Raw genomic sequence first — 14,828 nt, forward strand, 5'->3', positions numbered from 1 at the left:
TAGGCACACATTCATGCATGCACAAAAACATTTTTTTCTCCATTCCAATTCAGATCTGACACGGGCTTTTGTAATTAGAGCTGCAAAAGATGCAGGTTTCTGGGAAATGAAACATCTGTGAAAAAGTTTCAGGTGCTCAGGCAGAAAAGTGTGCTTAAAGCAATCAGAAGAGAAATTAGATGAGTCAGTAAGAAAGGAGTAACAAGAACTCCTTGAGACATGAAATGAAATAGAGGTAGCCGGAATCACCGGAAGAAATAGGAAGAGCCAGGCAGATTCACTTGCCAAGAGATTGAAATAAGAAGGAAAATAAGAAGCAGCCTTTTGTGTGGGGCTAGCCGAATGCCCCAAAATTAATCTCCCGAAGTGTAATGTTGAGGAACTTCAAAGGCTAAAGATAACAAAGGCATGCATACAAGGGAAAAGAAAGCCTTGGATTCAGAGTGAGAGTGTGAATTTAGCAAAGAGGTTTTCAAATATAGCAGGGGGGTGTCTGTTCCCCCCATCACGGCTTGTTCATGAGTTTTTAAACATTCCGCGACGATCTGCCAAGTGGAAAGTATTTTTGCTGCTGAGTACCATTCATTTGGCAATAAAACATAATTTTCAGACAAACTCTGCAATAAACCTTGCACATATGGAGACAATAAGCCGTAAGTTACTATGGCTGATTTTAAATCTTTTAAAATATTATGTGACAAGGGGGTGAACACAGGATTTTTTCCTGCAAAATCAACAGGAAAAGCAGCCATTAATTTTAGGTCCTCCAGTTTCACGTCCTCCCCACTTCTCTTTTTTTGCATTCCTGCAGTGAGGAGACCGAGTGAGCACTCAGTACTTTTTAAAACTGGATAAATATTAGATTTTTCTGCCTGAGGAACTTGTTGTTTGATCTCTGTTTCCTTAATTTCCTCTGCAATTTCTGTTGTTACTTTTTCATATTTTGGAGGGATATCAGATTTTTCTGGGGTGTTAGATTTTTCTTCTTGAGGAGTTTGCTTTAAAATCTCCTCTTTGCTTTCCCTTTTCTCTCCCCCTATAGCCTTTGTTGTTATTTCCTCATACTTGGGAGGGGCAGTGGGGTTTAAAGATGCTAATTCATCTGCCTGCTTTTTGGAAAGCGTGAATGTGTCTCCGTTATCCTTTAATATAATTTTGTGAGCTCCAACTATTTGTCTAATTTCCTTAAGGTGAGCGATCTGCTCTTTAGACAAATGTCCAATTTCCTTAAGGCGAACCACCTGTTCTTTAGATAAATCTGTCCCCATACTTACGGATTGGCCTGGGTAAGAGATGGGGGTGTTGGGCACGCGATGAGTCCGTTCGACCTGTCCGGGCCTCCCTGCGTCGCACCTCGACTGATTCCTGGCGTTGTGAAATGGATCACGTCGGAGGTCACCACTTGCGAGAGTGAGCTTGCATTGGGAATACAAGCATTCTCACAATCCGATGGACCACTTCACGAATTCTAATTCCTAGGCTGCTTTGGCAATGAGACACGCACACACTGCAGACTGGGTGAAAAATGGTGGTTTCTGGTTAAACCAGAACACTTTTTATTAGGAAAGTTCAAAGAAAGCTAGTCAGCAGTTTAATACAAACAAAGGATCTCACAGTATGTTACAAATCACTTCTTGATTACACATTCTGGCAGAAAGGCAGGGAGGAGGGACAAAAGGTACTCTTTGATAAGGGAGGTAGGAAGTATGGAATTGTATACAGAGAGCTACATTAGGCATATGGGAATGACTGATTTGTTACACGAGGCGGCAAAAGGATGCAAGGCTAATTCTGTGTGTTTATATCTCAGATAATAGAGGCCTCTCATCTCTGTGTGTATCTGTGTATTGCTATTCACATAGACACTCGAAATGAATTTGGCTTCCTTATCTAAAACTTTCCCAGGACTGTTCTTTCCATATGGCTCTTGGCAAATGTTCACTGGGATACTTTTGATCCAGATAGATATTGATCCAGATATTCTATCCTATCCTATTGATCCCAGCTAATTTCACCCAGCCAATTATGGGATAATTTCCCACACTATTTCAGACCTAATGATTCTCTTAGGAATTTTTCACAAAACAAGTCAATGAATTATTTGTCAAACATGGACTAGTAGCATGAGAGTTAAGGGGATAAAAAGCTGTCTGGCCTGAAATATCATACTTAGGGTTTATAATGCTTATCAGAATGAAAAAGATATTGAATGTAGGAATATACAATCATATGCATTCTAATCTTCAATATGTTCATTAATGTTTGGATAAAGAAATTAAGGGAATTCTTATATAGTTTTCTCATGTTGCAAAAGTTGAGTGGAATGGCTCATATTCTAGAACAGCAGTCCAAAACCCTTTCCAGCTTGGTGGCCCAGCAGAGAAGGGGAGGGAATGGTTCCGTGGGAGTGGTAAGCGTGTACAGATAATCAAAAAACAGATCTACTGGAAGCAAGTAAAGTAATAACTACTAGCCAGTACGGGTGTGTTAAAAGCAGATCTTATTTCATTCTTTGATAAAGTCACTAAATTAGTAAATCAGCAAAATGCTGTGTACATAGTATATTTAGATTTCAGTAAGACAAAATAGACCTAGACAATCTACTTCTTGGTAAGCTTGAAAAATGGAATAGACGGCCTCACCACCAGATGGATTTGTAAGTGGCTAATAAACTGTACTCAACGAGTAGTCCTTAATGGTTCTACATCCACATGGACAGAAGTAAGCAGTGGGGTACCACAAGGCCCAGTCTTAGGTCCAGTACTCTTCAATATCTTTATAGATGACTTAAATGAGGGAATAGAAGGAGAACTCATCAAATTTGCAGATGATATAAACTGGCAGAAATAGCCAACACCCCAGAAGACAAACTCAGGATCCAAAAAGAGCTTGACAAACTTGAATAATGGGCCCTATCCAACAAAATTAATTTTAATGTGGATAAAAGCAAAACTTTACATTTAGGCAGGAGAAATCAAAGGTATAAGTACAGATTAAGCAAGACCTGGCTTAAAAAGAGTAACTATGAGAGGGACCTTTAAGTCCTAGTGCAGGGGTGTCAAACTCCATTTCATTGAGGGCTGCATCAGGGTTGACCTCAGGGAGCCAGGATGGGTATGGCCAGCTCTACATCACTTGTGTCAGGGGCGCCTGTGGTGGCCCAAGTGCTCTGCCAGCAAAAACATGCTCCCAAGCTCTGGTTTTGGCTGCGACGGCCTCCTACACCCCTCAGTCAGTGAAAACAAAGCTTAGGAGGGCCACCTGCGGCCCTCACAAGCTCCATTTTTGCTGGCAGAGGCACTGCAGGCCGGTCCTTTGCTGTTTCTAGGGCGGCCTGTGGATCCAGCCCCAGGCCTTGAGTTTGACATCCCTGTCCTAGAATGATGAATGATCACTTGAATATGAGCCAGCAATGTGCAGCAGCAGTCAAAAAAGCTAATACAGTCCTGGGTTGTATAAACAGAGGCATAGAATCAAGATCACATGAAGTATTAGTGACGCTTTACAAAATGGTAGTAACACCACACCTGGGATACTGCAACCAATTTTGGTCACCATACTACTTAAAAGATGTTGAGACTTTGGAAAAACTTCAGAGAAGAGCAACTAAGATGATCAAAGGCCTGGAGACTAAACCATATGAAAAACAGCTGCAGGTTTTGGGTCTGGCTAGTCTAAAGAAAATAAGAATTAGGGGTGACATGATAGCAGTATTTCAGTGTTTGAGAGGCTGCCACAAAGAACAGGGCACAAATTATTCTCCAAAGCACCAGAGGGCAGGCCAAGAAATAATGGTTGGAGACTAAACAAAGAGAAAAGCAACCTAGAATTAAGGAGAAACTTCCTAATAGGACAATTAACCAGTGGGACAGCTTGCCTTCAGAAATCATGGATGCTCCATCTGTGGATGTTTTTAAGAGACTGGACAGTCACTTGTCTGAGATGGTATAAGTTCTCCTGCTTGAGTAGGTGCCTGGACTAGAAGACCTCCAAGGTACTTCCAGCTCTATTCTATTCTACATGTGCAAGCACACACAGCTCCATTTGTGCAAGTGGCAGGCACATGCATCCACTGTTCACACAAATGGAGCTTTGTGCATGAGTGTGAGTTTCTGTCACTCATGCAAATGGAGCTGTGCATGCAAATGTACTTACCTGCCATTTATGCAGTCCAGTTCTGAATAGACCACAGCCCACTAGTGAGCTGTGGCCCCGGGGTTGGGGACCCTTGTTCTAGAAGACTAACCTCCAAAATCATCTTAATAGCAATGAAAAAACTGAGGAATTGGGGCAAGGAGAATGAAAGATATAAGTATAAAAGAAATGCAATTGACTGACAAACATTAGTGATCCTAGCAATCAGACAAATTAAATGAAATTGATAAAAGATAGCAGAATAGGGTATAAGAGGGTCGCAAAAATAAACAGACTTGAACCAAGCTACTATTTTCTCAGAATGATAATTTTTAAATATAGATTTTGATTTTCTATGGAACTCTCATTTTCTATTAGAAACGGAAACCACACAGCTAGTTTAATGAATGAATGGATGATATTTGATTACTACCAAAATATAATTGCTGCAGTTTTATGTTTAAAATTGTTATTGTCATCTACTCATCTCAAACTTTTGCTTTGTTAATAGTAAACGTTTGGTGTTGCTGTTTAAATCCCAATTTCATTTTCATGCTTTGACAGTCTCACAGTTATGTGAATAGAAGTCACATTGAAAGTGTAAAAGTTGGTGTAAATTAAAAATGATAATGAGAAAGTGCAGATAGTGTTCTATGATTTATGTCACTTGAGCTTTTTAGAAAATTAGAAAAGCATACATCTTTTCATACAGTTTTGGCAACGATACATTGCAATGTTTATTTATTTTAAAATATCTATATATTACTCTTGCGTCAAACTCTTGTGTCTGTAACCTTTAACTGGATGAAATGGTACATCATAGGGCAAAACCTTCTCTACCAAAATATCCCAAATGGACTAACTTACAGAAAGTGGTCAAAATCCAGGACCCATGACTCCTGTGGAGTTGAAATTTGACATATTTTATAAAACATTTTATGACATAAAAATTATCATAAAGGATGTAATGACATTATACAAAATGTCTACTGCTATGTCAACTGCTAATGTTTGAGTAGGCTCTATAAGTCAAGATGGGCTACTTTCAACTTAGATACATGTTTGAATACCTCCCTGACCTTTTAAGAACTTTTCAAGTACATTAAACCTCTGCCCTTTTTGAAGGCATTGAGGAATCTGATCAGGATCTATCTCTGAAACGATGACCCACAGGGCCATGGGTTGTCTAGTATACTTTGATTTCACTATAGGTTGTAATGGAGAGCTCTGTATAGGCACAAATATAAAAAAAAACCTAAGTTATGTTATTTTTCCCAACTTCACAGCAATATAGATTTTTATGTTAGAACATTTTGTAATCTATGATTGCATAGATTGGTGCCATGTTGGATTTAAAAGTCTTTAAAAGACTGGTATCAGTTTCTATAAGTATATTTCCAATCACACTTTTCTGATCATTTCCTTTTTTTAATATTGTATGTCTCTTCAAAGACAAGTACTGTAATAAAAACTTACTTCATTGTTCCACCCACCCTTTTTAAAAGGTTCCTGAGCTTTTGAAATATTGTTTTTAGTACTAAAAATCTAGAGGGTTGGCTACTTACAATTTGCAACTAAAGATCAAAAGTTCCAATCCAAATTTCTTTTATCTGTGTCATGTTCTATAACATCTCTCTCATAAAGATGACAAGATAACGTAATTTTTGCACAGATCTTACATACAAAAACTTGTGTATACAGAACTTTATTCATGCCCTAGAATATTCTTCATTTCTAATTATGTAGAAATGTATGATACATATAAGTTGAGTATGGATCAAGAGTAGGTATATAATATAAAGTTGATATTAGTCTTTAAGTATCCATTTAGAAAGCATCAATATTTTTAATTTTATAAAGTTTTAGATGCCTATCTAATTCACATACCCTAATGGTATCTTAAAGGATTAATAAAAGGGGTGGGCTGCTATGGGTTTGCCCTGGTTGGAGAGAACCCGTAGCTAACGTTATGGTCAGTTCAAAGAACCTCCAAATCCCATCCCTCCCACCAAGCCCCCCCCTTCCCAGAAGTCTCCATGTGGCCCCTTTTGAATGTGAGGTAAGTGCAGGGCCTGCAAGGAGGCTCAGGGAGGGGGGAAAACAGGCCTCCTGGAAGGTCTCCGGAGCCCAGGGAGGCAGTTTTCGCTCTCTCAGAGGCTCGAGGAAAGCCTCCAGAGCCTGGGGAAGGTGAAAACAGCCACCCCACCATGATGCAGGAGGCTGACTAGGCCATATCCACTATGGCCACACCCACCCAGCAACCAGGCAGAGAACACCTGGTTAATAAATATTTTAACACATCTTTTTCATTTGGTGTACAGAACTGTTGGCAAAATTAGGAGGTATTTAAAGGATGTGGTGGAGAGGGCTACAGTAAGTTACAGTCTAACTGGAAGTTTGCATTAATTTATAATACATATACTTTATATAGTCTTTCAAAGTCTTTCAACGCTTATAGGGCAATTTAATCATCTTGAGGGTGCTATGAAAATACTACTGTCTGGATTATTTTGACCTTTCCCTGTGTAGTTCAGGGTTGAATTGTAAAATTTTTGGTGCTCTCTAAGCTTGATGGTTTGTTTATGGATGTTTCCTTATCCAACTAGGTAACATCATTGAAATAAATATGGATGTCAGACTCTGCTTCTCTTGCTTGCTTTCAGTTGCCATGGAAACGGGGAGGGGGCATGGTATTTGGGCTGTGAATATAGTCAAAAAGGAAGTTTTGTTCTCACCATCTTCTGTGCATGCTGATGGCCGATGTTTGGATCTGGTCAAGGCCAACCGTCCTGCATACCAACCTGATGATGCTTCTTGGAGATGCAACCCACATGACACCTAAAGGAGTTGCAGATTGGGCAATGGGGTGGGGGTTGTTGGAGGGAGGGGCTGGGCAAATGTTTGATATGTATGATTTAATGCTTTTCTGACTTAGACCTTGCTTTACTTCGCTGCTATCTATTCATAACCAGTAAAAGTACTTTTAATTCCTCAAACAATGGAGTTGGGAGATTTCTTTCTTGGTTACTGAAGGAGGCACGCCTGACAATAAGTAAGGTCTCAGTTCACACTTATCCCGGAGCTAACACCTTCCAAGGGGAATGCAATAAAAATAAAATCTCCAAAGAAATGTCCAACCCAGGCAATGACCAGGAGGACAACATGGGGGCTGCCGGATCTTCATGGCTCTTGGAAATCGCGCAGATGGCGGAACTGAATTTGGAGGAAAGATCTTTGTGAAAATTAATAAATGAAGTTTTGCATGAGCACCTGTACAAGGGCGTGTTACAAGGGTATGTTAGTCTATCTCGACGACATCCTTATTTACACGGAAACATATGAGGAACACGTGACTTTGGTGCGCTCAGTCCTCAAGAAACTCCGGGCCGCTGAACTTTATTGATTACCTAGGGTACTGTATCTTCCACAAAGGCATTGAGATGGACCCGGCAAAAGTCCAGGTTGTTACTGATTGGGCACCTCCTCACACCCGCAAGCAATTGCAAAGTTTTCTGGGATTTGCAAATTTTTATCGTCAATTTATTCCCGCATTTGCTAGCATTGCACTGCCCATTACAAATCTTCTAAAATCTAAAGGAGAAACCAAACCTAGGCCAGGTAAGCCTTTGAACTCGACTAGAAATTAAAGCAACTCTTTGCAGCTGAACCGGTTTTGAAACACTGTGATATGTATGCGCCATTCGTGGTACAGGCAGATGCTGTATTACTTCAAACAAACGCTGAAGGTAAATTGCAACCGTGTGCTTACACCTCACATAGGTTTACAGAGACAGAAAGGAGATGGGCCATATGGGAAAAGGAAGCTTTTGCTGTCAGATGGGCTTTGATGACCTGGCGACACTTCTGGAGGGGGTGAAACACCCTTTTGAAGTATAGACTGATCATAAGAATTTAGAAGCGTTGAAGACCCTGCATAAACTGTCACCTAAACAAGTGTGTTGGACGCAACACTTTAACCGTTTCAATTTTACCCTGAAGTACATCCCGGGGGGAAGAACTTTATGGCTGATGCCTTGTCCAGGCTTCCCCAGTAAAACAGCTCCAAACCATGGAGGCCATGGGAGCAGTGAGTGCCTCCACCTGTATACTGGACCCGTGCCCCTCCTAGCTGGTCTCGACCAGCAGGGAGGTGACACGTGGCTGGATCCAGACGATAGTTAACACCTCTCTCCGGGAGGGATCCTTTCTGCTCCTCCTAAAGGATGCGGTGGTGAGACCCCTCCTGAAGAAACCTTCTCTGGATCCTGCCATTTTTCGTCCAATCTCCAACCTCCCCTTTGTAGGGAAGGTTGTTGAGAAAGTGGTGGCCTTTCAACTCCGGCGGTCCTTGGATGAAACCAATTATCTGGATTCCTTTCAGTCTGGATTCAGGCCTGGTTACAGCACGGAAACTGTTTTGGTCGCACTGATCGATGATCTCTGGCGAGCCAGGGATAGGGGTCACTCCTCTATCTTAGTGCTCCTTGACCTCTCAGCGGCCTTTGATACCATCGACCATGGTATCCTTCTGCGACGGTTGCGGGAGGTGGGAGTGGGAGGCACCGTTCTTCGGTGGTTCTCCTCCTACCTCTCGGACAGGTCACAGTCGGTGTTGGTCGGAGGGCAGAGGTCGACCCCTAGGCCCCTCACTTATGGGGTGCCGCAGGGTTCGGTCCTGTCCCCCCCTCCTATTTAACATCTACATGAAGCCGCTGGGTGAGATCATACGGCGGCATGGGATTAAATACCATCAATATGCGGACGATACACAATTGTATCTGTCTGCCCTGTGCCAACTCAGTGAAGCGGTAGAAGCGATGTGCCAGTGCCTGGAGGCTGTCAGGGTCTGGATGGGAACGAACAAGCTTGCACTCAATCCCGACAAGACTGAGTGGCTATTGATGCTCCCTCCCAAGGATGGTCCAGCTATTCCATCTCTCAGCCTGGGGGGGTGAAATTATTCGCCCCTCAGAGAGGGCCCGCAATTTGGGAGTCCTCCTGGATCCACAGCTGACCTTAGAACATCATTTGTTGGCTGTGACCAGGGGGGCTTTTGCCCAGGTTCACCTGGTGCACCAATTGCGACCCTATTTGGACCGGGAGGCCTCGTCACCTCAAGACTAGATTACTGTAACGTGCTCTACATGGGGCTGCCCTTGAAGAGTGTTCGAAGACTTCAGTTAGTCCAGAATGCAGCCGTGTGAGTGATTGTGAGTGCACCTAGGTACACCCACGTTACACCTATCCTCCGCGAGCTGCACTGGCTTCCCATTGGTCTCCGAACATGCTTCAAAGTGCTAGTCATTACTTTTAAAGCCCTACATGGCATCGGACCTGGTTACCTGAGAGACCGCCTCCTGCCAATTACCTCCCAAAGACCGATTAGATTGCACAGACTAGGCCTTCTCCGGATTCCATCTGCCAGCCAATGTCGGCTGGCGACACCCCGGGGGAGGTCCTTCTCTGTTGCAGCTCCGGCCCTCTGTAACGAGCTCCCCGTTGAGATCCGGACCCTCACTACCCTTTCGGCCTTCCGCAAAACGACTAAGACCTGGCTGTTCCGGCAGGCCTGGGGCTGTTGAGTTGTCCAGCCCCACTTCAGGTTTGTGACTGTTGTGTAATTTTAAACTGTTTTTTATTTTTTTTATCCCCCCTCCCTTTTATTGTAAGCCGCCCTGAGTCTCTTTTGAGAGTGGGCAGCATACAAAATTTAATAAATAAATAAATAAATAAACTGAGTGTGGTTCATTCGGTCATCCCAGCTAAAAATCTGGCTGCCCCAATGGTTTCTAGGAGCCGAAATCCAGTTGACTTGGATGTGACTACGGACCTAATGAAGAAACTCAAGGAAGGCCTTGAGTCCAATGACTGTTTCAAGAAACATTCTGATGAATGCACCATGAAGGATGGAGTGGCTTGGGTGGAAGCTAAACTGTATGTTCCTGCTAACTTGAAACCTGTCGTTCTTCAATGGGCCTACAATTCGAGAATGGCGGGCTATTTTGGATTTATAAAGACTTTGCATTTGATTAAGAGGCAATTTTGGTGGCCTTCATTGAAAAAAGACATTGAGTCCTACATAGCCAATTGTCCCATCTGCGCGGCCGCAAAAACACCTCCAGGAAAGCCCCAAAGTCTCCTCCAAAGTGTTGCCTGTCCTGGAGCCCCATGGAAGGAGATATCAATTGGGCTGACCTGTTACCACATGCAAAAATGGCGTACAATAATTCTGTTCACAGCAGTACCGGCATGACCCCTTTTAAAGTTGTGTTTGGTCAGGACTTTGTACCAATTCCTGAATTGCCTCAAGAGAAACTGCAAAACACCTAACAGTGGATGTTTGTTGCCTATTTAAATATAGTAGCTTGTCATGCCAGTTTTGGTAAAGCTGTTTTTTCCTCCTTGCTGGTTCTTTGATTAGAGTATTGTTTCTGACTGTTTGTGTGGCACCGATCCTTGTTTATCTGAGTGGTGGCTGCTAGAGAAGATGTGTCCTTTTGCTTCCTTCGTAGATTTCTATTTTCTGTTGAATAATATAATAATGCATATGTGGTTTATCTCTGTATGTCTGTTGATGGCTTATTTTTCTGAATGGCAAGAAAGTCTCTAATAGTTTTGAATTTGGATTGGTCAAAGATGCTAATTAGGGACACAGTGGCTCAATGGCTAAGACGGTGAGCTTGTCGATCAGAAAGGTCAGCAGTTCAGCGGTTTGAATCCCTAGTATCACGTAATGGAATGAGCTCCCATTACTTGTCCCAGCTTCTGCCAACCTAGCAGTTCGAAAGCATGTAAAAATGCAAGTAGAAAAATAGGAACCACCTTTGGTGGGAAGATAACAGTGTTCCGTGTGCCTTCGGCATTTAGTCATGCTGGCCACATGACCACAGAGACGTCTTCAGACAGTGCTGGCTCTTCGGCTTTGAATCAGAGATGAGCACCATCCTCTAGAGCCAGGGATGACTAGCACATATATGCAAGGGGAACCTTTATCTTTAAGAGGCTAATAGTTTTCCAATGAAAACTGTTGTTGAATCTGTTCATGCGTTCTGAGTGTAAGGGTTTTTTGTTATGTCTTGACTGCTAGTTGGTGTTCATGGATGTCCTCTGTTAGTCTTCTGCTTATCTGTCCTACATAGTGACTGTTACAGTCCTTGTTTTCTATGTTGTAGATGAGTCGTGCCATTTACAGGAAAGCACTAAACACTTCACTGTTCTCTTACTGGATAATTGATTTCAGTGGGCAATAATAGAAAATATATGCAGAATGTACTGAATGAAAAAAGCTTAAGAGGTCAGCTGAATGTTGTTTCTTAGCTTTTTGGAGGAGAGTTTAAAGTGCTTGTATGGGGATACAAAGACAATGCACAATAAACAATGTGGTATAGAATGCTCCCTTTCCAGCAGCAGGAGTATCTTCCAGCATACTCCCTTTATTCTACCATTTCAACCTCCTATTTCAATACTTTTCACAAATAGATATAGTATTAAGTGATCATGGAACAATCACTTATTTCCTCAAAAAGTGTTTGCAAAAGATCATTTAATTTTCATTCACACCACTTTGGCCTCAATTCTGTCAACATTCTGTGTCTTGATTTATGGATGGAGTAATAGTTATTATTCTGATGTAATAAATCACCATGCACTAATTCTATCGTCAACCTTACCAATTGCCCCTCGTCAGTTCAACTATTTCTTCAGTATTTGTTTGGAAGTTGAAAAAGAGAGAAAAATCTTGCTAGGGAGAAAAAAGATTCTTTTTATCTAGGAGAAGGTCCCAGGTGTGCCTGTGCTCTTTTTTAAGTAGCAAGGGTGTATGAGTACATCAGTGGTAGGTTGCAGGCGGTACACCCCGGTACGCGTGTACTGGAGCCAGCCTGGAGCACCTGATACCGTTCCGGTATGGTGCTCCGGAGGGCCCACCTGCTTGCCTGAGCTCCTTACTGGAGTTTAAATGCTTTGCACTTCTGCGCAGGTGCATGGCATGTACAGTGTCTCTGCGATGCTCCATGGAGCAGCTGGAGCATTGCGGAGCATCACGGAGGTGCTTGAATGTATATGCGTGCTGTGTGCATGTGCATGCATGCTGCGCACGTCCATGAGGACACCGCCGGCCCCATTCCAACCATACCTGTTGGAATGGGATTTGAAACCCACCACTGCAGTACTTGCATACTTACATACTACCTTTTAAAAATTCAATATGTAAGCTAAATTATGTAAGAGAAACTATTTATTATTTATTTATTTATTATCAAAATTTATATGCCGCCCAATCCCAAAGGACTCTAGGCGGCTTACAAAAAAAAGAAGAAAAGAAAAAGAAAGAAAAAAAAGAAAAAAGTTTTAAATCACAAAACCACATGCATTCACTCTAATCGGGGCTGGACCTCAACAATGAGGTCAACAGCCCCAGGCCTGCTGGAACAGCCAGGTTTTTACAGCTTTCCTGAAGGCCATGAGAGTGGGTATGGTCCGGATCTCTGGGGGTAGCTGATTCCAAAGAGTCGGAGCAGCCACAGAGAAGGCTCTCCTCCGGGGGCCCGCCAGCCGACACTGTCTGGCTGATGGCATCTGAAGGAGGCCCAATCTGTGGGATCTTACTGGCCGCTGGGAGGTATGTGGCAGTAGGCGGTCTCGAAGGTACGCTGGCCCTAAGCCATGTAGGGCTTTAAAGGTAATAACCAACACCTTGAATTGCATCCGGAGACCAATTGGTAGCCAGTGCAGCTCGCGGAGGACAGGTGTAACGTGGGTGTATCTCAGTGCACCCAATATCACTCGCGCGGCCGCATTCTGGACTAGCTGCAGTCTCCAAACGCTTTTCAAGGGTAGCCCCATGTAGAGCGTGTTGCAATAATCCAGCCTTGAAGTGACAAGGGCTAACTAATAATTATTGTGCATGATGGATATAATCAAGATTTAATTGCATACACTGAGCAAAGCTAGTGAACTCTTCTGCATGCATCAGTTGCTGAAAGCAAGAGAAGATTTTGATTAGGTGTTTTGCAGACATTTTACTCGTGTTGTGTAGTTTTCAATATGGAATTTCAATGTGCCTGATAAGCAGTGCTTGCTTTTCTTTGTGACTGCATTATTTTCTTTGAGTTAGTGACTCCTACATATATGTCCCCTCTGTTTCTTTCATTATTTTGAAGGAAGGAACTTTTAAAGCACGGAAATCTGTTTTCTGCCAACTCCACTTGCTGTTGAATTTGAAGACTCTTGGGAATCTTTCAGTTTACTTTCTGGTCTGTGAATGTATAGCCTTTTAAAAACATATACTGTATACCTGGGACATTACAACAATTACTTTTAACAGTTTTTTTATCACTTAAAATCTGAAGGAAAAATAAGTTTTATTGTAGGTAATAGATTAATTTATATTGCTTAGCAATTTTGCTATTAACATGATTGATGGCCAAGATGTTTAATTAATGGCTAGAATGTTTATGTTTCTCTGCTATGCTTTTAACACTTTTCTAATGAGATGATCATAGCACTTTAGGCAGGCAGTGGCTGTGTTTGTTTCTGCAGGATGTCACTAATCTCAGTTTCTTCATTATCCTTGATCAGGAACATCTGTTGAAATCAGACCCTGTGTTCCTCTTTTCTCCGCTGGGTCTTTGAATGTGTCACTTGTATGTTAGTTGAAAAGCCAAGTCATATTTGCTGTGACTAACTATCCATTGTTAACTATTATTTCAGATCCCATTTCTGTCCTACAAGAAACAATTCTAATTAAGTAAAATCAAGATATGTACATAATTTCTAGTGTATCATTCAGGAAAACTTGTAAGTCAGCTGCAATACATCCCAAAAGTTATATCCTAGTTATATCATGTAGGCGTTGATCTATTTTAAGAAGACAAAAATTAACGCAATGACATTATGCTTACTTTAACAAATGCATTAAGGGCAAAATGCATTTACAGTCAAGTCATTAAATCAGTTTACCTAAGACATGTTTTCTTCATCTGTCTTGCTTACTAAAGGGAGAAACTACATAACTTAATTGTAGAGAATGTCCATGCAGAAAGTTCCAGATCCCATCAACCATGTGATATCTGAAATGGAGGGATATCACTAGTGGAGATAATGCAGTACAGAGCTAAACAAACAATTTTATTCATTATAAGGCATTTTATTTATAATACAGAAGATAAGTTTCTACATGTGATGCTGCCTAAGTAACAAGGATCAAGCAATAGACATAGAAGGGAAAAAACTGAAAAGGAAGTATTGCTTTTCTATTTAGAAGTCAGTTATGATTCTGATCATTTTCCAGCCAACTTGGGAAACCTGAATTATTAGAGTATGGCATTTCTCCTTCTTCCCAAAATGTTCTGACACTTATCATCAGTCCTCCTCTTCCTCTTCTTCCTCCTCCTCCTTCTTGGCATTGCAATGTCAAATAGAAGCATGGGATAGTGGAAAAAGTGGCACCCCACTGATTATTTTGACAAAGAAATACATAAACTGTAATTATGGGGTGTTTTTGTTCTGCTAGAAAAAAAGAGGAATTTCAACAATACAATAATACAAGAAGAATGACAGCTTCTCAACTTCATATGGGCAATGTAAAAAAGCTTGTGTGATGGTTGCCAGAGCTGCTCAGTTTCCTTAGGACCCATTTAAATCTTCCATTTTTTTTCCAAAAAACAACAACTTTGTCTGATTGATATTAATTA

At 41.7% G+C, this 14,828-nt stretch overlaps 1 protein-coding gene across 3 annotated transcripts in view; it reads left to right on the plus strand.

The window, feature by feature from the left end:
- Positions 1–14,828, plus strand: part of PPFIA2 (PTPRF interacting protein alpha 2) — a 219,358-nt gene that overhangs the window by 109,994 nt on the left and 94,536 nt on the right. Inside the window, exon 4 of one of the 3 annotated variants that reach the window (XM_032221044.1) lies at positions 1,233–1,243. The exons of the other annotated variants lie outside the window; for them this stretch is intronic. Coding sequence (XP_032076935.1) covers positions 1,233–1,243 — 11 coding nt within the window. The remainder of the gene's footprint in view (positions 1–1,232; positions 1,244–14,828) is intronic. 3 annotated transcript variants of the gene reach the window in all.

This window comes from Thamnophis elegans, chromosome 7 (genome assembly GCF_009769535.1).
Source record: "Thamnophis elegans isolate rThaEle1 chromosome 7, rThaEle1.pri, whole genome shotgun sequence".
Lineage (NCBI taxonomy): Eukaryota > Metazoa > Chordata > Lepidosauria > Squamata > Colubridae > Thamnophis > Thamnophis elegans.